Source organism: Canis lupus, chromosome 16 (genome assembly GCF_003254725.2).
Source record: "Canis lupus dingo isolate Sandy chromosome 16, ASM325472v2, whole genome shotgun sequence".
Taxonomy (NCBI): domain Eukaryota; kingdom Metazoa; phylum Chordata; class Mammalia; order Carnivora; family Canidae; genus Canis; species Canis lupus.
The window spans coordinates 1,682,276-1,706,232 of NC_064258.1; the positions used below are offsets into that span (position 1 = coordinate 1,682,276).

At 56.3% G+C, this 23,957-nt stretch overlaps 2 protein-coding genes and 1 long non-coding RNA gene across 3 annotated transcripts; all 3 read left to right on the forward strand.

Moving 5' to 3' along the window:
- The first annotated feature begins 902 nt into the window (after positions 1-902).
- Positions 903-22,296, forward strand: PDIA4 (protein disulfide isomerase family A member 4). Its single transcript, XM_025433923.3, has 10 exons — positions 903-1,127; positions 7,058-7,235; positions 8,273-8,478; positions 10,502-10,640; positions 14,083-14,288; positions 14,399-14,557; positions 16,951-17,102; positions 20,064-20,220; positions 20,533-20,766; positions 21,080-22,296. Exons 1-10 carry the CDS (start codon positions 1,046-1,048, stop codon positions 21,493-21,495), a joined length of 1,929 nt encoding a protein of 642 aa, XP_025289708.1. The 5' UTR covers positions 903-1,045; the 3' UTR covers positions 21,496-22,296.
- Positions 11,945-12,332, forward strand: LOC112650945 (cytochrome c oxidase subunit 7B, mitochondrial-like; the record flags this gene model as incomplete). Its single annotated transcript, XM_035700206.2, has 1 exon — positions 11,945-12,332. A coding segment is annotated over one exon (237 nt), but the record flags the coding sequence as incomplete, so codon positions are not given.
- On the forward strand, positions 14,564-15,182 carry LOC125752655 (uncharacterized). The gene is made up of 2 exons (XR_007402675.1): positions 14,564-14,950; positions 15,061-15,182. It is a non-coding gene; the product is annotated as an uncharacterized LOC125752655 (long non-coding RNA).
- Positions 22,297-23,957: the final 1,661 nt, after the last annotated feature.

The window sequence follows — 23,957 nt, forward strand, 5'->3', positions numbered from 1 at the left end:
TATGAGTTGCCAGCTGTCTTCCTTCCTGACTCAATCTGTATAAACAGAAAAATACTCCTGCTTAGAATTTTTTCCCCCTACTTGTCTTCTCTGTCTCTTCAGGCATACTAATCCCCTCTTGTGGACGAAATCTCAAACCCTAATAACCACCACAGGTTTGGCATACACAAATTATTTAACCTAATTGTCTTCTTTCACATTGTCAAGAGGGAAAACCTGGACTGTATTTACATCTATATAGGCCACTCTGGCATTGAACTTTTGGTGAAAATCACTAGGGAATAACCAACATGAGACAAAGTTTAGACAATCAACTGAGGGTCTGTTCATAGGTGAAACCGTGGAGAGCGGCTCACAGAACCCTTAGGTCTGGATGCACCTTACTGCACACTCATCCCCACCCCCAAGCCCAATAGGTACTTTAAGCCAGGGAAGAAATGCGAACTTTTATTTGCTCAAACCCACACAGAACCCACAAAGCAGACTCAGGATCCACGTCCTCTTCTTTTCCCTTTAACAGAACCCGCTCAGGCCCCTCGGCCGCCTGGGCCTGCGGCCTCCCCAGACCCGGCCCAGCGGCAAACGCGCACTTGGCTCCCACGTCCGCCTCCCCTAAGAACACGTGTTCTTCCCGCCCAGCTCGGAGGCGGCCTGCGGAGTTCAGCCCCGCCCCCCGCCCCGCCGGCCAATCGCGCCCCAGGGTCCGCCCCGCCCCCCGCCCCGCCGGCCAATGGCGCCGCAGGGCCCCGCCCCGCCCCCGGGCCCGGGCCGCCGCCTCCGTGCCTCCTCCCTCCCGGCGTCCGCCCGTGCGCTCGGGGCCAACCGAGTGGCAGCCGCGGATTGGTGGCTGCGGCGCGGCCAATCGCAAGGGGGCACCTCACGTTAGGGCTCCGAGCCTTAAGCGCGCGGCGGCCGCGGAGGGCGGCGACCGAGGCGCACGCGGCCCGCGCCCCAGGGCGGCTGCGATTGGCCGGCCCGTGGCTTGCCCGCCCCCGCGCGCGGCCGGCGAGCGCTTCCCGAGGTCCGCGGAGGCCGCGCTGCCGCCATGAGGCCCCGGACGGCCTGGCTGCTGCTGCTGCTGCTCCTGGCGCTGGCGCACCTGCTGGCCGCCGCGGGCCCCGACGGAGGTGAGCGGCCGGCGGGCTCGGGGAGACGTGCTGGCGCGAGAGGGCTCGGGGGCCCGGGCGGCGGGGGCGGCGGGGGCGGCCTCCCCGGCAGCAGCTGCCCCTCGGCCCTGCCAGGGGCTCTCGGGCGCGGGCCGGCTTGCGGGCGAGCGCGGCGGCGGCGGGGCCTGCAGGGGCGGCGCCGAGGCCCGGGACGAGCCCCCCGGGACGCGCCGCCGGGCGCCAGCGCCCTTTTAGAGCGGGCCCTGTGGGCCTGGCGGGAGCCCACTCGCGGGGCGTTGGGCTCGGGGAGGGCGGCACCGCGGGCCGGCTTGCATCTGCCCGAGGCCGAAGGCTGCGCCCGTCTGCCGGGTCCCTCCAGCCCCTCCTGCGAGCCGGGCGCGGCGGAGGCCGCCCTCGAAGCCCCCGCTGCGGGAGGGGCGCCAGGCACCTGCTGGTCGCGGCGGCCCACGGTCCCTGGAGAAGAGCCAGCTGCAAACACGGCGTCCAGAGCCTTTCGATGAGTAGGAAGCACTCCTCGAGAAAGGAGTGCTGTTCCTAGGCAGCGGGCCTCCCATTCCTGGTCCTGACTTTCTTCCTCCCCGGCCTTTCTCCCCACGACCGATTCTTCCCGGCCGCTTTGTTCCAATAGAAATAGACTCCCCCGTCTAGGACTGGTGTGTAGGGGAAGTGTGAACTTTATACTCTTTCAAACAGATTGAGTAACTTGGGGGGGATGGGGGGTCACCGATTCAAGCCTTCGCCCAAATAGGGAAGTAAGAACCCCACTGGGATATACAGACACCTGCGGAGAGCGAGTAGAAAGCAGCGTGGCCTTCAGTGAGACTTGAGACCTTCATGAAACACGAAGGCCCAAAAAATATACCAAAGCAAACTTCCGGGGGTGGGGGGCCTGAAATCCGCGTTGTAAACATCTGCTTCCTTGATACCTGCGCAAGTCACGCTTTGGGGGACGTACGTGAAAGTTCCAGGACCAGTGGGGATGGAGGGTCTTTTTTTGGAACGTGGCTAAAAAGCAAAATAGTTTTGTTGTCTTGATTTTGACCCAGTGCTGTTTTTTTTTTTAAGATTTATTTATTTATTTATGATAGAGAGAGAGAGGCAGAGACACAGGAGGAGGGAGAAGCAGGCTCCATGCAGGGAGCCTGACGTGGGACTCGATCTCTGGTCTCTGGGCCAACGGCAGGCACCAAACCACTGAGCCACCCAGGGATCCCCGATCCAGTGATTCTTAAGAGGCCTGAGAGAGTGGTGAACTCAGGTGGACACCAAGGGTTATTATTAGGACCAGCAGGTTTATTGTTTGGGTGACAGATCACTAAAGCCATGAAGGCCCTGGGAAGCAGTTGCTTCTGGGGTGAGCCCAGGAATCTCTGGAGTTGTCATGCTCAAGGGCACTATCCTCTGGTGAGGTTGGTGCATGGTCAGGGGGATAGAAGCGGCTCCTAGTCCCTACCTTGACTCTTCCCCCATCCCTGAGGGCATCCCTGACCCTTCTCTCTCACAGGTAAACTTGTCCTGCCGATTTATTTTGGGCCCACATTTCTCTCTACCTCTGCTGTTCCAAGTCTTCAGGTTTTGTTTTTGTTTTGTCTCTCTTATATTTCAGATTCATACAGCACAGTGCTGTCTGGGCCCCAAAAGACAACCACCCCACCACCACCACCACCACCACCACCACCAAGAATATGGTCACTAAATAGAGCTTAAGCTCTGGCAGTGCAAGCCTTAGGTGTGGTGTCTCGGGTTAGAAATCACCTGTACGTTTCACATTTTTCCAGCCAAAATAGTGAGAGAAAATACTTTGATGCTAGTTATTGCCTGGTTTTTTATTTTTTGTTTTTGTTTTTTTTTTAATTTATTTTTAAGATTTTATTTAGGGCAACCCAGGTAGCTCAGCGGTTTAGCTCCGACTTTGGCCCAGGGTGTGATCCTGGAAACCCGGGATCAAGTCCCACGTCGGGCTCCCTGCCATGAAGCTTGCTTCTCCCTCTCCCTCTTCTCAGGGTACCCAGGCTGCCCTGTTGCCTGTTTTTAGCTGGAATTGCCATAGACTTAAAAGTTAAGTGGAGAGACGCCTGGGTGGCTCAGCGGTTGAGCATCTGCCTTGGGCCCAGGGCGTGATCCTGGACTCCTGGGATCGAGTCCCGCATCGGGCTCCCGGCGTGGAGCCTGCTTCTCCCTCTGCCTGTGTCTCTGCCTCTCTCTCTGTGTGTGTCTCTCATGCATAAATAAATAAAATCTTTTAAAAAGTTAGGTGGAAATCCCCTTGTGTGGGTGCTAAAGAACTGCTCAGCTGCCTCTCTTCATTCCTGAGAAGTGATTATCAAATGATTCCACCTAAAGCCTTGGGCCTATTAGGAAGAAAAGAGGTGACAGTGAGCCAGAGCAGTGAAGTGGTCAGGACCCTCCACTAACTAGTTTCTTGATCCTTGGGCAGGTGACTAACACACTCGGTGCCTTAGTTTCCTCATCTGTAAAGTGCATGTAATGTTTCCCCGACGGGTGAGAGAACGTGTATAAGAGCTCAGCACAGTGCCTGGCCCTTTGCAGACATCAGCTGTAGTGATCTGTCTAGTAACGAATTTCTCTTTTTCCATGTTTAATGTCCACTTCAGTATTGACCTGACGGTAGAATTTATCCAGCCGTTCCGGGCACTTCTCTGGCGGGGACCGAAGAGGGAGGATAGTGAGGATGTCTTGAAAGGAGCTGCCTGTGTGCAGGCTGGGCAGGGCTCCAGGGTTGTCATCGGATGTACCGTTGGGAGTGGACAGGGATCGCAGAGGCCTAGGGCCCCCACTTCCGGAATGGCCTTACCACGTGGGCTAAGCAATGTGGAGGTGATGTGAGAGGCTTCATCGGCCGGGTGCTGGGGAGAGTGGCACCCATCCAGAAGATGCTAGAAGGCTTTGGGGATCTTTTCTCTCCTAGAATGTCCAGTCATAAAAGCGAAAAAGTGGGCTCCCTACTACCTACCGTGTGGGATGTTTTCTTTGCAGGGATGTGTGGGTTTCTAGTAGGTTAGGAACATAGAGCCACCGCCCTCTCAGATTGCAGGAGGTTCAGGCCTGGGGTTGTCTGCAGGCTGGCAAGGACTTGGAAAGGTAGGGACTTGCCTTAATGCATTTGGGAGTCTTTCACTACGTGGGGAATTTTCTGTCATTTTGTTTGTTATCCTTTAAAAGAAGTATCAAGGGCAGCCCCAGGTGGCTCAGGGTGGCTCAGCGGTTTAGCACCGCATTTGGCCTGGGGCATAATCCTGGAGACCCGGAATCGAGTCCATTCCGAGTCCCACGTCGGGCTCCCTGCATGGAGCCTGCTTCTCCCTCTGCCTCTCTCTCTGTGTTTCTCATGAATAAATAAATAAAATCTTATAAATAAATAAATAATCAAGAAATGAGTTCAGTCTTAGGAAGTCTGTCCCGTGGTAGTTTGGGGACCCCCACTGAATCACAAGGACTGTCCCTGGTGGTGCTCCAGGCTGTGTCAGGCTGAGCATCGATAGGAAGGCATCCTTGCCTTAACCTCTTAGTAAAATTCTCCCTATCCCTGGGCTTGGCGTGGGTCGTCGGGCCCCTCTGCCCCCCTGGCCGTGCCCTAGCCTAAAGTGCAGATTAGGTTCCCACCTGTCCTGCAGTCTTGCATCTGCTTGCAAGTAAATCTGGTTCCTGTATTGGCCAGAGCGGTCAGGCAGTGGGAGCGGATGCCCTTGGCCCACGAGCCATGCCCGGCTGCCCCCAGCAGGCTCTCTAGCCTGCGTGAAGCATCCGGATCCGAGGCCAGGTGTGGGGTGCCTCCTAGGTCCCTGACCCAAAGCAGAGAACCTGCAGAACATCCTGACATTGAATCTGCAGGTTTGCAGCCGTCACATGGGTCGTTTTGAGTGAGACTCTGGAGCCATGGGTGATCAGATTAGCCTTTTGGAAAGCCAGTGTGACTGCTGTACCACAGGCCAGAGCAGGAAAGCTCAACACTCAATTCTTGCCTTGTGGCGTTGTCCTAGGCAGTATTTCCAGAAGAACCTGGAAGCCCTAGCCAGCCAGGGTTAAATTCAGGTTCCCAAGAGCCCTGGGTGCTCAGATTCTCGAAGACCTGAGGCTGCAGTGTTGGCTGCCGGTCATCGGGGGAGGCGGACTGCGTTGAGGCCACCAGCCTGAGAGGTGGAGATGGGGCTTGAGCCCACACTGTCTTCCCCCAGGTCCTGCCCTTCTCCATGTCCAGGAAGCCTGATGACAGTGCTGGCTGGCAGCGGGGCCTCTGCGGGCCTGTCCCCACCTAGAGGTCCTTGTGGTGGGGGGTTGGGGAGCAGAGGGCCCAAAGGCCCGGGAGCCAAGCAGGTCAGCTTGGTTTGTACTTCTCAGGTTGGTGGCTTCTGTTTTGAGATTTTATTTTTTTATTTATTATTTATTCATAAGAGACCCAGAGAGAGGCAGAGACATGGGCAGAGGGAGAAGCAGGCTCCCTGCGGGGAGCCCGATGTGGGACCAGATCGCAGGACCCCGGGGTCATGAGCTGTGTAAAGGAACGTGGTTGAGGAAAGTGTGGCTCCTGGTGGATTTTGGTTTGTAATTAGTTTGCAGATTTTTATGAAAAGAGGCAAAGCTGCCACAGCACCCAGACCAGTTAGTTCCCTGGCCCGTCCCGGCGGTTGTGGGGCCAGCACTGGGTTCGGTGGGGCAGGGCCAAGGTGGGGCAAGTCCCAGAGGTTCCCAGACCCCAAGGCTGACTTGGTCCTCCGCCCCCAGCACAGAACTCTCAGAGTTGCTTTATCTCCTGGGAAGCATCTGGGGAAAGAATAATTGGCCCCTTGGCACTATCTGGCTCCAGAGTTAAATCAGTTCTGGGGCTTGCTGTACTTGGCTGCTGTGACAGCAGCGGGAGAAGCTGGTTAACGAGAACTGCAGTCCCAGGGTTCCTTGTCTCCGTCGTCGGACGAAAGAGTCAGTGAAACACAGATGGTAAGATGAGCAGGTTCTTGTGCTCTGGGAAGAGAGCTGTGCTTCCAGGCAAGGCATTCTCCGAAGGTGCGATTTGTTGTGTTTTATGGACGCACGTTACCCCTGTAAATCTTTAAAATTATTCGTGGGGGTCTCCCACGCTGGGGATTATTGTGGGGTGACTTGATAAGTAAATACAATTCCTCACCCTCTTCCCTCCACGGTGAAACCTGTGGGGCCCTGTTGTAATGCCACCCGCTTTCAGAAGTGGAATGAGTCCAGCCTCCAGAATGTAAAGCCGAGCACAAGTACTTGTTCCCCACTGGTACTGGTTGGGGAGCCAGGCAGCCATTTGTTCACAGGAAGACTGATGAGGCCCTATCTGTGGAGAGCATGGTGCCGTGAAGAAGGCGTTGGTGACAGCCTGCCCTGGAGCACAGAGGCAGGGTACCCACAGAACGAGGTACCCTAATGCACAAAGCACAGGAGGTGGATAAAGGAGCCTTGCTACGGGGCAGGGGCGAGGCCTGCAAGGCCTGCAGCAGGGTGATACTGGGAATGGATCGGATCCCAGTGCAGGAGTGACGAGTGATGGTTAGGGTTCTCCCAGCCTGGGCAGGAGGCACCTGGTCCTGTCCTCAAGTCCTGCTGGGCGTTTAAACTTTGAATTCTAGGAGACGCCTGGGTGGCTCAGTGGTTGAGCATCTGCCTTTAGCCCAGGGTGTGATCCCGGGGTCCTGGGATCGAGTCCCACGTCAGGTTCCCAGTGCGGAGCCTGCTTCTCCCTCTGGTTCTCTCTCTGTGTCTCTCATGAATAAATAAATTTTTTTTTCTTTAAAGATTTTATTTGAGGCCTGATGTCGCCACCTCGGTTTGTGGTGGCCCTCAGGGACCACTCAGGCCTCGTGGCACGTTTGCCGGGTTTGGCGTTCTAGGAAAGCTTTGAAGGAGGAGAGTCACCAATTTCCTAACCGGTTTGGATGTTTTCCGCTCAGATTCTTCCAATAAAGAAGATGCCATTGAGGATGAAGAGGAGGAGGACGACGACGAGGAAGAGGAGGAGGATGACTTGGAAGTCAAGGAGGAAAATGGTGTCCTGGTCCTGAATGACATAAACTTCGATAACTTTGTGGCTGACAAAGACACAGTGCTGCTGGAGTTTTATGCTCCGTGGTAAGGACTGGGTGAGGGGTTCTCCGTGCCCACGGGCTTGACGACTCACGGTGAGGGTGGCAGAGGGAGTGTGGGTGCAGGAACGCCAGGAGCTCAGCGGCCGGGAGCCGGCCCTCAGAACGCGGCCCCTGGCAGCCTAAGATACAAGTGTGTCCTCGGATAGTTCAGCTGAGGGGTTGGCGTGCTTAACAGTCTGTGACAACACGGAGACGGGTGTTGGTGATGACCTGTCCCTCGCTGCAGATCCTGCCCCGACCCACCTTGAAGCCATCCTGCCTCCCTGCTCCTGCCAGTTGCTGCCCGGGTGCAGCCTTGGCCTTCGGGTAGTTTCCGGTGTGGAAAGGCACACCGTAGTTAAGATCTGCTTAGTTACTGGACCAGTGCCTGAGGTTCAGGCGTGAGGTGGGGTGTTTTTGTTTTTTGTTTTTTTTTTTTTTTGTAAAATATCTAAATTGTCCTTGGAACAGGTCAGTGAGATTATATTACTACGTTGTAGATCTGTATTCTCAAACTTTTTGGTCCTGTGAGTCCAGATTGCTTTTTAGGTGGGTCGTGGCTCTCAGCAGTTACCATATTCAACATCAGAACACAGAGCTTTCCATATTAACTCCTCTCTAGCCGTAGCCCTCACTTGTTAACATGACATTGTTACGCCAACATTGTGGTTGGTCGTGTGGCCTCTGGGAGACACCACTGTACGCTCTGAGGGATTGAGCGAGGAAGACCGGAGAGGCCTTCTGTAAAGAGTTTTTACCTCACAGATGCATCGAGAGGGGTCCCTGGACAAACTTTAAAGCTTCCGGACAAAAGCACTGGGGTTTGGAGGTGCAGGAAGCGTGAGCCCAGGCCACGGCTGGAATTCCAGCCTGCATGTCTCTGACTCCAGCCACCTTGGCTTCCTCACTGTGATACCTTGTGTGTCTCCTCTTACCTGCGATCATCCGGGTCCCCGTGCCCCCGTCCAGAGGTACACTGCTGGATGTCAGTCCCCATGGGTACAGTCAACCTGCTTCTTCTTCCCTAAATCTCATTCTCAGGTGTGGACACTGCAAGCAGTTTGCTCCGGAATATGAAAAAATTGCCAGCACCTTGAAGGAGAACGACCCTCCCATTCCTGTGGCCAAGATCGATGCAACCTCGGAGTCCGCGCTGGCTGGCAGGTTTGGTGTGAGCGGCTACCCCACCATCAAGATCCTCAAGAAGGGGGAGGCTGTGGACTATGAGGGCTCCAGGACTCAGGAAGGTGAGTGGAGCCTGCACTCATGAAGGAGGGTGGGCCAGGCCTCTCTTTTCAAAAGAAAGTTAAGGGGGGTGTTTTGGATAATAGGACAAGTTGAGTGGGCCGGGAGTGGTCCCAGGAGCACCAGCTTCTGGCAGTGCTCCCTGCTGGAGCATTCCAAGTAACCGAGATCAAAGTAACCTCATCCAGAGGTAGGAAGGGTGTCTTCCCATTTCAGACCATGAAAGTCAAGATCTGGAGCCCGTGTGTTGGCATGGCACGAGGCCACGGTTCCCGGCGGGGCTCTAGAGCAGTGCTTCTCAATGTCGACCTTCCGTCAGAGTCACTTGGTGGGCTCCCGAAGCCAAGGCTGAGCCCCATCCCCAGGCTCCCAGTTCCCTGAGTTTCAGGTCAGGTTTGCTGATTAGCATTTCTTACAGGCTCCTGGGGCTTAACTGAAGCCATGAGTCCAGAGCCCCTGGTTGAGAACCACCAGTGTGATGAGCCAGGCAGTTGTCCAAAACCAGGCCTGATGGGTCCCTACCTGACTTATATTAGGCACAACATTAATTTTTTTTTTTAATGAATGAACAGATAAAATTGTGATATCTTTGTCTTCTCTCTTAATTACTAGGAAAAGACCCCATCGTGTTACAGTTTCCACTCCCAGTGTGGCATAGTGGACGTAGTAGTGACTAGGACCACAGCCAGGACACAGTCCCTGTGTGTCCCAGACATGTGGTGGCCCCTTGCCAGGCCCTGGGCTCCTCATTTGAGGAAGAGGTGGTCACTGGAATCTGATCTGAGTCCCTTTGAGCTGGTAGGGGGCCTCTCCTCTGATCCTCTGAGGATCCTGCCCACTGCTGGTGCACAAAGGAAACCTCACAGCCATTGACACTTGCTTTCGCGTCATGTTTGTCTTCTGACTAGATCATCTGCTTACGTGCTTCAGAATTCTCAGCGGTAGTTGAGGAGTAGTGTTTCCACCCTGACCCTGGCTGTCCAGCTCCCTTCCGGGAAGCCAGCTCGTGTAACAAGTTCCTGTGTCCTTCGGAGACACGGACACGGGAGAGCAGCATGTGTGTGTGGGTTTAATTTCTCCCAGTTGTTAGTATATCCCCAACACTACCTGCACCTTTGTGTTGTGCTTCATCAATGATGTCTTAGCCGTGTCCGCACTCCCAGGAGCTTAATCTAAGAGCAGACTGAGAGCCGTGTCCTTCCTGTTTCAAAGTGAGCAGGCTTGTGTGTGTCCTGTGCCTCACGTGAGGTCCGTGCCTCACGTTTGACCGCTAGATGTGGGGCCAGCGTGGCACCTCGAGAGCAGTGTTCGCCAAAGGGGGCTCCTTGGGCCACTGGCCTCCCTGACGTTGATGAGCTCGGGGCTTTGGGTGTGGCCTGGGGGACAAGGGGCCCACACCATGGAGGTGCTGCTGTGCACACTGATCTGAGAACCACTTAGGTCTAGCTACTTGGCGATTCCACAGCAGAATGAAAAAAGAAGAAAAAAGAAAAACGTCGAATTTGCCACCACTGTCCCAAGAGCCACTTGGAAGGTGCTTGTAGGAGCCTGTCCTGAGCCTACTCCCATCATTGAGCCCATCTCTGGGGACGGGGCCACCACCCTCCCTGTGCTGCCGATGCAGCCTGAGCGGCAGAGGAGGTGCTGCTTCTCTGCATTTTTCTTGAGTTTTGGGTACACGTCATGACGTGTGACCTGCTGGTTCTAGATGTGCATGACTTGACACATGGGTCTTTTGTACCTGGGGAGGGGACGCCCTTGAGACTATCCACGACGTGTGGTCACACGTGGTCGGACTCGGGGAGCTTGCAGTTAGCACCGCAGTCCAGTGGAAAGCGTCTCTTTCATCAGCTTGGTCTTGGGCTGTCAGAGGAGTTGCCGGGCAATGGGAAGAGGAACAGTGGACCCTCAGCCCTGAACTCTGGCCTCAAGCTGCAGAGCAGCACTGGCTAGAGATGCAGCTGCGTTTTAGGAAATCCAACGTTTCCCGTCTACCTGTGCTCACGCTTGTTTGGTTTGTTTCAGAAATCGTTGCCAAGGTCAAAGAGGTCTCCCAGCCCAACTGGACACCTCCCCCAGAAGTCACTCTTGTGCTGACCAAAGAGAACTTTGATGACGTGGTTAACGGCGCAGACATCATTCTGGTGGAGTTCTATGCCCCGTGGTAAGATGGTGTCTATCCCCTGTAGTTCAGATTTTGATGAGGCCCGTTGCGCGTTTGGTACCACCCAAGCCATGCAGTGGGGGTATCAGAGACCCCTGCAGGTGAGGCCAAGCCAGAGAACAAGGGGGTGCCCAGTCCCCGGCACGCATGAAGGCTGACTTGGCTGCTGAGTGTTCCAGGGGGTGGGCGAGGTAGACCTAGGCCTGTACGATGTGAAGTAACACATCTGTAGGACATATGGGAATGCTGTTCATCGAAGTACATATGGCTGTGATGAGGGGAGAGCGGAGGTGCCACCACAGTGGGCCGGTGGTGGCAGCTGGTGGCCTTGGGCTGCCCATTCTAGGCTTGCTTCTTCATGAGGTATCTGAGCAGTGGGGTTTTTTGTTTGTTTTGGTTTGGTTTTTGTTTTTTGTTTTATTTATTCATGAAAGACGCAGAGAGAGAGGCAGAGACCCAGGCAGAGGGAGAAGCAGGCTCCATGCGAGGAGCCGGATGGGGGACTCGATCCTGGAACCCGGGGTCATGCCCTGGGCTGAAGGTGGCGCTAAACCGCTGAGCCCCCCGGGCGTCCCTGACCAGTGTCTTCACCTCTGCTTCAGGGCAGAGATATTCGTGTGCCCGAGCGAATCTTGGACGATGACCAGATTGCCTGTTGTTTCCCTCTGTTCCACTGATGAAGTGTATGCAGGATCTTGTCTGAGCTACTGGCTCCAGCAAAGTCCCTAAAACAGTGGGGGGAGGGGGGTGTGAGGAACGAAACCAGAATGATTTAGTTTTCTCCTCTCTGACAGTCACCTAATGGAAAATTTTTGATTACCTTGACATGCCTTAAATCTACTAATCTTAGGGTACCAGATTTTAATTCACCGTGACTTTGCTCCTTCCTTTCCTGAGAAAATGATTTGGACTTTTTCTTCCAGTTCCCTCCCAGCTCTCCTTTTGAGGAATCTCTCTCTCGGGTTTTCTTTCACCTGAACCAGCAGGAGCTATTAGCCAGAGCTCCTTACCACCCTTCCTGGGCTGTGAGCATGTTCACTTGATGTTTTATTTCATGGGTATGGTGTTTGTGCCAAGGCCCTCCTCCACGCCCAGCAGAAACCTCATGTCCAAGTTTCCTTGAGGCCACTTTCCCCCCAGCGTGTCACAACAGACACTGCAGGGCTCATGTCCAGTGGCCTTTTAAAAGTGTAACCCCAATCTCAATGATTTTTGTTTCTCTTTGCCAGGTTTGTATCTATGGAATGCATTTATTCTGGAAATTTGTGTGCTGTTTTACAAAAAGCTTTTATAATCAATTTTAAAAAAAAAAAAAAAACGCTCTAAGTCGTCTCCGAGTTCAAAGCATTCCACAAACAATGGCAAGGCAGAGTCACCAGAAACGGGCACCTGATTTCCATGATAAATATGGTAATGCTGTATTAGCTAGTGGAGCCACTTTCTGTATTGCTGTATGGGCATATACAGCAACACAAATTGGAATAGAATGGAACCTGTCCCCTGTTGGCAGAGTCACCCCAAAGGAATGGAGGGATCAGTAATCCCAGCTGGTGTAATAATGAATTGTTTCAAAACCAACTCATAATTGATGCCAGGTGAAAGCACTGTGCACCTACTAAAATATGGCATGATTTAAGAAATAAAGTACATTTGAAACCTTCAAAAAAAAAAAAAAAAGGCAGCGATTGCCTCACGCTCCAGACGTGTCCCCCTCTCACATTGGAGCCTCTGGGTCCCCACAGCTGTCCTGCCTCTGTGTCCTCCTCTCACCCTGTCTCCTTTAGCGTCTGGTCCCCAAGTCCTCTTTTGCAGCCGGGCCTCTTGACGCTGCCAGGCTCCCTCCCCACCCCCGACCTCAGGGCCTCAGCCCTTGCAGGGGAGGGGCAGCAGAGCCTGGCCGCTGTGGCCCCGGGATAGGGGCTGGGATTGAAGCCTACTGCCTGTCAGGAAAGAGGAAGCCCTGGCTCTGCAGAGGAATTGGGCATAGGAGGGACATGGCCTGCGTGGCCACAGCATGGGCAGGAAGCAGCCAGTTCGGCCCCCGGATACTAGGAGCAGAGGTGATCAGAGGGGAACCGGGCAGGGGACCCGCATGTAGGAAGGAAGATGCCAGGAAGAAAGGCAGCGCAGGGGAGAGGTGGCTGCCCCGGGTGCCGCGGTTCTCGGCCTTTGTGAGGAGAGGACGGAGGGCCATGGGCAGCTGGCGACTGAGCAAAGCCAGTGTGTCCAAGGGAGATGGGAGCGCGGCGGCCGGTGCTCTGGGAGGGCCGTCAGCCTGCCCGAGGGCCCCTCCACTTGTAAATTCGTCCTGGCTCAGCCAGGGGTTCTGGTTCTGGAGCAGGCCTGCTGTGTGTCAGGGCGTGCCGTGCAGGTAGAGTCGGGGATGCGACCACAGGGCTCTGGACCCCTGCGGCCGAAGGCGCTGCCCTTGGCCATCGTGGGGTGTGCACGTGCGCAGAGAGGACAGGCGGGCGGTGGGGGTGGGGAGGGGACCCCTGGTGAGCATGGAGGGGGGGGGCCAGGGGCCCGGGAGGTGGTGAGGGTGTTGGAGGAGGCTGCACAGGGCTGCCTCACGGTGGGGTATGGACTCTAAGTCGTGCTTGCCCAGAGCTGGGTTCAGCACACTGCCGGCTCCCGTCGCTAGCTCAGCGAGCTCGTGGAGAGCGAGTTCACCTTGTCTCTGATGCCGCAGGAGCAGTGACCTGCAGAGGTTTATGTGCTGTAGGGTGCAGCCTGGAGGTGTCCTCAGGGCCCTGACAAGGCCTGCTTCATTCAGCTCGGGCCTCAGGGCCTCTGACTGGCAGGGCACTCGCCCGGTGTGGCCCGTCGGTTCTTAGGGTACAGACGGGCTGTCATAAAGGTGTCTCCGGTCTCGGTTCCCTTGGCTCAGGCCCACCGTCTCCTGCCCTGGTTGGTCGCTGTTGATCTTTGTTCCGTCCTCGTGCTTTTCTTAGGTTGTAACTCGGCTCCCGCATCCCTCCCCTCGCCCACCTTTGAAGGGCGCACGTCCACTTCCTCCCTGTGTCTCGTGTCCCAGGTCAGCTGTCCCATCTGGCAGGAAGGCCATCCCTGACTCGTGTCCTCGCCTGTGCCCACTCCCAACGCAGAGAATCTCCATTCTTAGGATGTTGTGTGTCGTAGCCTTTCCCACGCCCACCCTGTGCTCCAGTCACACCCCTGCCTGTGTCGTGTGCGTGGGTGTCCTGCGTGTGTGTGTGTCTGCACGTGCGCATGTGCATCCTCCCACTGTGAGTAGCACCGGTGCAGTGGTGTCATGCCTCCAGAGGGGCCTGGCTCCACGCCCTCAGATTGGAGGCATTGGGAGGTTTGCTGGATCTAGCTGACTTGCCCGGGAGCACAGGCTGGGTTTCTGTGTGTCCCTCGGCCGGGAGCCTGTGTCCACGCTGGGACGGGCTCCTCTTAGCCTGACTGCTGCTTGTAGGTGTGGACACTGCAAGAAGCTGGCCCCCGAGTATGAGAAGGCCGCCAAGGAGCTGAGCAAGCGCTCCCCCCCGATTCCCCTGGCTAAGGTGGATGCCACTGCGGAAACAGACCTGGCCAAGAGGTTCGAGGTCTCTAGCTATCCCACGCTGAAAATCTTCCGCAAGGGGAAGCCTTTCGATTACAATGGGCCACGGGAAAAATACGGTAAGCCACCTCCCAGTCGTACCTCAGTGGGGAGGGAGGAGGCGGGGAGAGCCATGGGCAGTGTCCTGGGGAGCCCCGAGCCCCTCCTCAGGCACATGCTTTGCTCCCAGGTATTGTCGACTACATGATCGAGCAGTCTGGGCCACCCTCCAAGGAGATCATGGCTCTGAAGCAGGTCCAGGAGTTCCTCAAGGATGGGGATGATGTCATCATCATTGGGGTCTTTAAAGCGGAGAGCGACCCAGCCTACCAGCAGTACCAGGATGCCGGTGAGTCGTGACTCTCGGGGCTGGACGGGTGATCCCTGCCCCAGCCGTCAGGTTGCTGAGGTGTCTGCTGCTTCTACGGAGAACTCCTGGGCCCTCGGTGTAGGGGTTCGCTCCATGAAGAATTGAGATAGCACCCGGGTAACAGGCTTTCCTTTCTGGGGTTGGGGCCTTGATTACATGTGGGGGGACAGGATCCCATACTGAGTAGGCCTCTGAGCAGAGGGCAAGGGCACAATCAGGTTCATCCGAGTGTGTTGTCTCCCTCTCTGTCTTTCCAGGATCCCCTTCCCAGCCCCTCTGCAAGGGGTGGGGTCTCCACCAGAACGTGAGGGTTTCTGAATCAGACTCATGTTCCAAGTCCTGGCTCTGCTAGTTATTAGCACGTGACCATAGGTGGTGACTTGATTTTTTTTTTTCTTTCTTTTCTTTTTTCTTTTTTTTTTAAATATATTTTATGGGGTGCCGGGGTAGCTTATTCAGTTGAGTGTTTGTCTTCACCTCAGGTCATGATCCCAGGACCCTGAGATCAAGCCCCACGTCAGGCTCCCTGCTCAGCAGGCAGCCTGCTTCTCCCTCTCCTTCCCAGTCATGCTCTCTGTCTCAAATAGATAAAATCTTTAAAATATATGTGTATATATTTTTTATTAAATAATCTTACTTTGGAGATCTTTCTACTGCAGGAGGTTGTTACATTGAGACGATGTAGACGAAGTGCCTGGTAACGCCGGCGTCCAGGAAGTGCTAGTGTTGAGAGGTTGAGAGCCAGAGTCACTGTGCGCAGCTGTCAGAGGTGGTATTCTGTGGGGGCAGGTGGCACTGGCCCCATCCTGAAATCCGTGGTGGTCGGACTTGCTCTCCCAGATGACCCTAGGTTATGAAAGAGAGAGGTTTTCTCTCAGGAACACTGAGGATCCTCTCCGTCCTCGTCAGGTTCTTTCCAGGGTCCCCCACCACCACACCCTCCCCTTACATACCACAGATGGTTCAATTTTCTGCTTTAGAGCAGTAATTACAGTGTTTTAAATGCACGGATTGCCCCTTAGTGCTCATTTGTGTGGCGCGGTTACAGGTGTGCCCATGCCAAGTGCGGGTGACTGTGGCTGAGCTCAGAGGAGAGGTGAACCCCCCAGTGCCGGGGTAGGGGTGCCTTGTCTGTCCTTATGGATTAGGTAGCCCGTCTTCTCCCTGGAGCTAAACCATGGGGAGTCTTGCCCAGGGTGATCCCGGCCTCTTTGCCGAGGCAAGGGAGACCCATGTTTCTGCAGAGCAGGGACCGGGGCCCGGCTGGGCGGGGTGGGGGGGTGCAGTGAATCACTCACACGCCTACAGTCACGTGATTAGCAGGTCTCAGAATTGTGACTTAAATCTAACTCTGGCTGGCTTTGAGAGCCACCCCCCAAAGCATGTGGTGTACACTGTCTCAGCCGAGTTTCCTGTAATCCGGTCCAGGCTGGGGGGACACCTTTGACGTCTCACCCAGTGTTGGGATCACAGACTCAGCTCAGAGCAGAGACTGAGGTGTGTTCATTCACCCAGGGGATTAGGGCAGGGATGGACAAACTGGCCAGATTTTGTAGTCTTCCAGGCACGCAGCCACACTTAGCGGCCTACACACTGTCTAGCTGCTTTTACACTACAGTGCCAAGTTGAGTGGTTGGGATGGCATGGCCTGCAAAGCTAAAGATCTTGTCTGGTCCTTTCCAGAAAGTTTGCCAAACCCTGTTCTAGAGTGTCCTCAGGCAGTGGGGTCTCGTCTCAAGATTTAACTGAGATAGCAAAAGAACTGCAGCCCACAAACAGGCCAGCCACCAATCTGAGGAGGAGAGTCTAAACCCTCTCGAAGGGGCCGCGTGTGAAAACTCACCCTGTGGCAGTAGGGGGGCGTGGCACCCACCTGTTCTCAAAGACCATCTGCTGCTCTCACGTGCGTCTCATTGGCAACACTAGCTCCTGACAAATGAGCTTGAAGTTGCTTTGTGAACATTCAGTTTGTTTGTTATTTTGTTTTTTGTTTTTCTTCCTAAAAACAAATTCTAAGGTAGAGAGAGGCTCTAAGGTGTTAAACCTCTGTTGAAAAATCCAAACTTCCTTCAGGTGTTTAAGCTCTGAGTGTCATCCATGCAGTATTCATGGTGCCGATCCCTTCCTTCCCCCCTTCCTCCCTGACATGGAGAGGCAGAGACACAGGCAGAGGGAGCAGCAGGCTCTGCCCAGGGGCACCCCCGGATCACGACCTGAGCTAAAGGCAGATGCTCAGCCACTGAGCCACCTAGGTGCCCGCCAATCCCCGTCTTCGCAGGGCATCAGCTTTGGCTGATGGGGACGGCGAGTTCAGCCTGGGTCAGTGATGCAGGTTAATAAACTGTGTGTTTATCGTTCTGTTAAATTCTCAGCGAACAACCTGAGAGAAGATTACAAATTCCACCACACTTTCAGCACTGAAATAGCAAAGTTCTTGAAAGTCTCCTCGGGGAAGTTGGTCGTCATGCAGCCTGAGAAGTTCCAATCCAAGTACGAGCCCAGGAGCAACGTCCTGGACATCCAGGTGAGTGAGGGCCCTCGTGGCCACAGCAGCCCCCAGGCTGCTTTTGTGGGTATTTTGGTGGTTTGGTTTGGTTTTTTGGTGTTTTAGTTTCTGTTTTTGCTTTTAGTTTGTATTTAAATTGCAGTTAGCATTCGGTGTGACATTAGTGCCGAGTGTATGGAAGGTTCACCGTACTGTACGTGCAGGCTTCTGAGCAGCCTGAGGCTGCTGGGTGAGCCACAGCTGGGGTTCTGGAGCATGGAGGCTTTGCTCCGAGCCTCAGATGTGTGTGGGGTCTAGAGTCCCTTTCCCAGCCCCCTGCCTGGTAAAGGGGTAGGTTCCTGGGAGGCTGAGGACGCCAGAGCAGCCAGCAGGGTGGTCGGTGATTTATTGGGGGGCCTGCCAGAGTGGCTCCCTGTCCTCTCCCCCCGCAGGCCAGTGCCACCTTCCTGGGTGCTCAGCTGCTGTGGCTCTGGCCTGCGTGTCGGGCATTGCCCCTTGGCCGGAACGTGCTCCTGTGTCTGAGCGAGGCCTGCTTGGCCGACAGGGCGGCTCCGGCGCTGAGCTGTGGAGTGATAGCAGGCCTCTGTCTGCGGGCGGAGCTGTGGAGCGTGGCCCATGGGTTTGGCCTTCCCTTTTTCTCCCCATGGGCCTATGCCCAGCCCGCATCTTCCAAGCGTGATCTATTCACCTGGAGAAGGGCGGAGGGGGCTTCAGGCCCAGGGCAAGCCTGGATCCAGTTCCACGTCCTGCGTGCTTCATGGGGGCCCTGTGCTTTAGCGAGCAGATTGTCAGGTTCCGAAGAAACCTTCCATCTCCAGGTCAGGGCTTTCCTTTGAGAGAGAGACTGGGATGCAGAGCAGAGAGCTGTGTTGTGTCCCTGGCTCCCACAGCCAGTTAGGAGCAGACCAAGGGGAGGGGCTGTGGGCTGTGATGTCTCTTGTCCCGTCCAGCTCCTTTTTATCCATAGGTATTGACCTGGGGTCTGGAGATGAGCATGGGGGCCTGCAGACCCCAGGAAGCAGGCACCGCTCTGGGTGGTGTGAATGTTCCTGGGAAAGGGGTCTGGAGCTTTCGATAGAATCTTCATACATTCTGGTCCTTGACCCCAGAAAGGTTAGGGGCCCCTCAGTCTAGTCTGTTAGACATGTCACTGCCTTTTCACTTCGTACCTTAAATGGACTGGTATTACTTATGTACCAGCTTGGTCGCAAAAATTACTTAAGACCGCTAAACATTGATACAACACAATAAAATGCAGTTTTTTAAAAACTGGCTGACTCAGTTGGAGGAGTGTGTGACTCTTGATCTCGGGGTCATGAGTTAAAGTCCCATGTTGGGTGTAAAGATTACTTAAAGTATCTAAAAAAAAATAAAAAGAAGTGGATTTGGAAATTGGGACAAAGGGAAGGCAAAGGCAGGGCGAGTAAGAAGCAGCCAGCTCTCAGAGCAGCACACAGAGGATTGCCACGACAAGGAAGGAGCTGTTGGCTTGCAGGGTGTGAGGCCTGCTCTGCCCCTGAGTGCAGGTTCGGGCCTGTGGGTGGCAAATGGTCACTAGCAGAGCATATTTGCCCTGGGGTCACTCTGCTTTACTCACGAGTTCACCTTCTGAGTGATATTCAGCCTGGAGGCTGTCAGATGCCCCATGGCCTGCCGGCCTCTTCAGTCCTTCTTCCATCACTTTCCCCCCACCCTCCCCATACCCTGGGACCATCTCCCCTGTGCCATCTCCCCTGTGTGGTTGCTGCTGGCTCCTCCCTTGCAACACCTTCCCCCTCCCACCTGGGAAGTGCCGCCATCCTTTAGAGCTGCCCAGGGCCACCTCCCCATGTCCCACCCCGACGGACCTCAGCCCAGAGTAAAGAGTATGGTGTTCACCAGCCACCTCCTGCTCTGCAGCCTGGGTGGGCAGCTCAGCCTGGCCGTGCCTCACTTTCTTCCCATGTAACATGAGATGGCAGTGCCCACCCTTGGGTGCTTGTGGGGCTGGTGTCTGGAGGCTCTGGGTCAGCATCTTAGTGTGAGCCAGGGGCCCCTGCTTGGCCCTTGAGGTGGTCACCCCAGCTCATGTCTCCCAAGCCAGTGCCACTGTGTCCAGCTGGTCACAGAAGCTGCATAAACATCTGTTGGGTTCATCTCCTCTGGAAACCCTCAGGTGCCAGCCTTGCTGAGCCTGTCCAAGGACGGCAGCCTGGTGCTAGACCCCTGAGCCCTTGGATGTTGAGCCTCCCGCCCTCCTCTCCAGAGGGGTGGCCTCAGTGGAGCAGCCTCCAGGCCCTGCAGCTCTGTCTGGTGCCATGGTCCAGCCTGAGATCATAACGGTTGTCGTGAGTGTGGCCTCTCGAGGTGGCCGCTCACCAGCTGTGTCCCCCAGGCCTCCCTCCCTTCACCTCCTATGCTGTGTGGTTGTCACCCTAAAATGCCACCCCCCCCCCCCCCCCCCGTGGGCTGTTAGGATCAGATGAGGGGAGATGGATCATCCCACTCAGGTCAACAGCAGGAACAACTGTCCTCTAGAAGCCTGCCTTCTCCCAGCAGTTTTTTTTAAAAAACATTTTTAAATGTTTTTAAACATTTTAAACATCTTTTTCTTTTAAACATTTTATTTATTCACAAGAGACCCAGAGACCCAGGCAGAGGGAGAAGCAGGCTGCATGCAGGGAGCCCTACCGGGACTCGATCCCGCGACCCTGGGGTCCCGGCCTGGGCTGAGGGCGGCGCTCAACCTCTGAGCCCAGCCGCCAGGCGCCCCTCCCCCAGCACGTTCTGGTCGACGCCAACAGCGAGCCCAGGCCCCGGTCAGGGCACACGAGGTCTGCAGTGGCCCAGGAGGCTCACGTAGGGGTCACGGAGGAAAGGAGCCCCAAAGGAAAACGGGGCTACGGGGTGCACAGCCTGCAAACCGCCCCGCCCCCGGCCCGCCTTTTCAGAGCAGGCCCCCGCCCCTCGGGCCGCGCTCACGTGTGCCCCTCCCCGCAGGGCTCCGCGGCCGGCTCGGCCATCAGGGAGCACGTGCTGAGGCACACCTTGCCGCTGGTGGGCCACCGCCGCAGCGCCAATGACGCCAAGCGCTACGCGCGCCGGCCCCTGGTGGTCGTCTACTACAGCGTGGACTTCAGCTTCGACTACAGAGCGGGTGAGAGGCCCCGGGAGGCCGGAGGCCGGGCCGCCGCCAGGGCTCCTGCGCGCACACACCGGCGCGGGCGGGGTCGCGGGCGGGGTCGCGGGCGGGGTCGCGGGCGGGGTCGCGGGCGGGGTCGCGGCGGGGTGCAGGGCCCCTCCGCGCTGCAGGGCCGCGCTCCTCCTCCCTTCTCTGGCGCGAGGGGCCTCGGGGCCGAGGCGGCGGGAGGCTGGGGGGGGGGGGGCTGCGGGGCGGGGGCGGGGGCGGGGCCCGGGCAGTCCCTTGGCGCTCACGGCGCCCGCCCCGCCCCGCCCCGCCCCGCGTCAGCCACTCAGTTCTGGCGGAACAAGGTGCTGGAGGTGGCCAAGGACTTCCCCGAGTACACGTTCGCCGTGGCCGACGAGGATGACTTCGCGTCGGAGGTGAGGGACCTGGGGCTCAGCGAGAGCGGCGAGGACGTCAACGCCGCCATCCTGGCCGAGGGCGGGCGCAGGTTCGCCATGGAGCCCGACGACTTCGACGCGGACGCCCTCCGCGAGTTCGTCCGAGCTTTCCAGGACGGTGGGTGCCCGGGGCGCCTCCCTCGCGGCCGCTCCCCGTGTTCTGTGGTTCAAAAACAAAGCAGCCCCCCCGGGGATTTGAGGAAGCCTGGTCTTCGGCGCACTTGGAGCCAGACAGGCGCCTGGACGCGGGAGCGGCGGAGGGCGGAGGGCGGAGGGCGCGCCCCGCGGGGTGGGCACCTGGGAGGGCGGGGGGGGGGGGGGGGCGGACCTCCAGGGCCTCTCGCGGGAGGACGGACAGTGACACCTCGGGCCCCCGCCCCGCCCCGCCCCGCCCTCACGCTGCCCCGCTGCCCCGCTTCCTTCCCCGGCAGGAACCCTGAAGCCCGTCGTCAAGTCCCAGCCGGTGCCCAAGAACAACAAGGGGCCTGTCAAGGTGGTGGTGGGGAAGACCTTCGACTCCGTGGTGATGGACCCCAAGAAGGACGTCCTCATCGAGTTCTACGCCCCCTGGTGCGGGCACTGCAAGCAGCTGGAGCCCGAGTACGCGGCGCTCGGCAAGAAGTACAAGAACCGCAAGAACCTGGTCATCGCCAAGATGGACGCCACGGCCAACGACATCACCAGCGACCGCTACAGAGTCGACGGGTTCCCCACCATCTACTTCGCCCCCCGTGGGGACAAAAAGAACCCGATTAAATTTGAGGACGGAAACCGAGATCTGGAACACTTGAGCAAGTTCGTAGAAGAACACGCCACGAAACTGAGCAGGACCAGGGAAGAACTCTGAAGGCCCGGGCGGCCGAGGCGCGCGCAGGAGGGACCGCCCGGAGCCCGGAGCCCAGCAGCGGGGCCCCGGCCAGGGCAGGGTCTCTTGGGGCTTAGGGGTTTTGTACTCTGGTATCTCACCTCATGCTCTGAATACTGAGTAGAGAAGAATGACTCCATAGATTAGCCCAGATTTTTACAGAGAATACATCTATTTTTACCATTATTTGGGGTGTGATTTTTTTTTTAACCTTCCAATTTCTTTAATATATTTCTTCAAAGCAGATAAGTCGAATCTCTTCTGTGTGAATGGGGTTTTTTTTTCCTTTTAAAATTTAAGAAACCGTTTGCCAAATCACATTTTTTTTTTTTTTTTGGCTTTTTATTTTACCATTGTCTGAGGAATTACTAGCCGAAGAAGAGTTGACTGTCCATGTGCTTTAGTTTTCATTTCTTCCTGCGTGGCACCAGGAACGGTTACCAAACACCCTACCAGGGATGACCTTTCAGTGCAACCTCTGAGCTGCCACCCAGTCCCTAGAGCAGAGGCATCTCTGTGGGGGACTGGGTGTGGCCGTGCCTTCTGCATTCAAGCCAAGGACTGCGGGCGAGGAGCGGCTCCCAGGTCCCCCAGACCCAGGGAGCCGGGTTCCAAGGCTCAGCCTTGGGGCGAGAGCAGCCACCCAGCTGGGTTAGAGAGCCCCACCTCTTCAGAACCAATACTGCCAGAGGAGAGGTGACCTAGGGCACAGGTGGATACTTTAGGGTGATGGGAAGATGGGGTAGGCTGTCATGATGGAATAAAACAATTACTGAAAAATAATGTCCATAACTGTGTTAGAGAACATCTGATCCATTCCCAGAGCCTGGGTTGAGCTGAGGCTCCGGGCTTGGCGGGGAGGGCTGACTGTCCTGCAGCCACACGTCGTCTCAGACTCCTGAACACCCACCCAGGGAATGGAGTGTCCTGACCCGGGTGGAGGCGTCGGTGGTCTCCGCTCCTGGGGTGTGGAAGTGAGCTGTGGCACGTCCCGGTGGGATGCGGCAGGGATAGAGGCTGAGGAGGCTGCCCCAAGCCTTTCAGGGGGTCTGGGAGGAGGGGATAGGGCAGGAAGCTGGTGCAGCCCCAACACAGACATCCTGGGGGACTGGCATGTGACGGGAGCTTCATACCCGTGGTTCCACTCAACCAGCACAGGCTGTCTCCACCTCCCTCCCCTGGCACTTAGCCGGCTCCTCACTCAAATGAAACAAAAGTGGGGGGAAGGTGAGCATTCTGGAGCTGGTGGCAGCTCTTCCAGCAGTAACGTGTGATTGCTGCAGGGGCTGGCAGGGGAACAGGAGGCAGGTCCTGGGGAGGGGCAGCTTCGGTGAGCCTTTCTAAAGGATCTGCTTTCCAGGTGAGTCAGGCCCAGGCGGACTGGGAGTTGTGGGAGGATGGTGGCATCTGGTAAGTTCTCAGTGTGCCCAATGCAACAGGAGGTCTCCAACACCCCCTTCTGTTCTCCTCCATTGGGAGAACACACGGGCCTCCCCTTGGAGTCTTTGTACTCGGAGACTCAGGAGTGAAGGTGGGTTCGGGGCTTGAAGGCCTTTTGTCAAAGAGGCACACTCATCCAGCGCTGCCAGGAGAGCAAAGTGGTTCCTTTCCTGGGGCTTCCAGGCGAGCTCGGGAGATGTCACTCTATGTATGCAGAGCCATGAGGAAGACACCTCGGCCCTCGGAGGGAGTAACACGTGGCCTCCTTTGAATCAAGGTGTCTAAGAAAGTCCTTTCTGAAGAGATGTTTGAGCTGAGATCCAGGGAGGATTTGGCTCGAGCCCAGCAAAGGATAGGAGTAAGCCCTGCTTCTCCGTGTGGTCCCGGGCCCTGCAGTGTTAGCACTCCGTGGATCATTGTCAGAAATGCGGAATCTCGGGCTGGTCCCCAGACCTAATAAATTGGAATCACAAGTTTTGCCTTTTTTTTTTTTTTTTTAAGATTTTATTTTTAAGTAATCTTTATACCTAACATGGGGCTTGAACCTACAACTCTGAGATCAAAAGTCGCATGCTCTACTGGCTGAGCCAGCCAGGTGCCCCTCAGGAGATTCACATGCACTTGGAAGTTTGGGGAACACCAGGCAAAGGCCTTGAGGCACAAGTCAAGATGTGTTCGGTTCTGAAATAAAATCTAGAAACCAAATTGCCAAAGAGTATCTTGACTGAAGGATCTGCAGAAAGGAGACTCCCCTGGGAAAGAACGGACCCCAGGTAGGTTTAGGGAGCTTGTAGACCGAGAAGGAGACAGGCAAGGGAGTGGATTATTGCCCATGTGACTGGGGCCAGGTGAGGTATAGAGTGGGGGGTGTGGGACCTGAAGAGCCCACTGCCCCAGGCTGGGGGCTATGGAGGAGGAGGAGGTGACCTCCCCATAGCGGTGGTGGGAGGACAGGCATGGAGTGGTAGGGTGGAAGGAAGCAGGGCTGAGGCTGGGGAGGTGAG

Bases quoted from the DNA above. Each gene is read 5' to 3' on its own strand.
- PDIA4 (XM_025433923.3), top strand. From the start codon at position 1,046: ATGAGGCCCCGGACGGCCTGGCTGCTGCTGCTGCTGCTCCTGGCGCTG. The intron at 10,641-14,082 runs GTAAGATGGTGT...TGCTGCTTGTAG, and splicing joins GTGGAGTTCTATGCCCCGTG to GTGTGGACACTGCAAGAAGC. The intron at 20,767-21,079 runs GTGGGTGCCCGG...CTTCCCCGGCAG, and splicing joins CGTCCGAGCTTTCCAGGACG to GAACCCTGAAGCCCGTCGTC.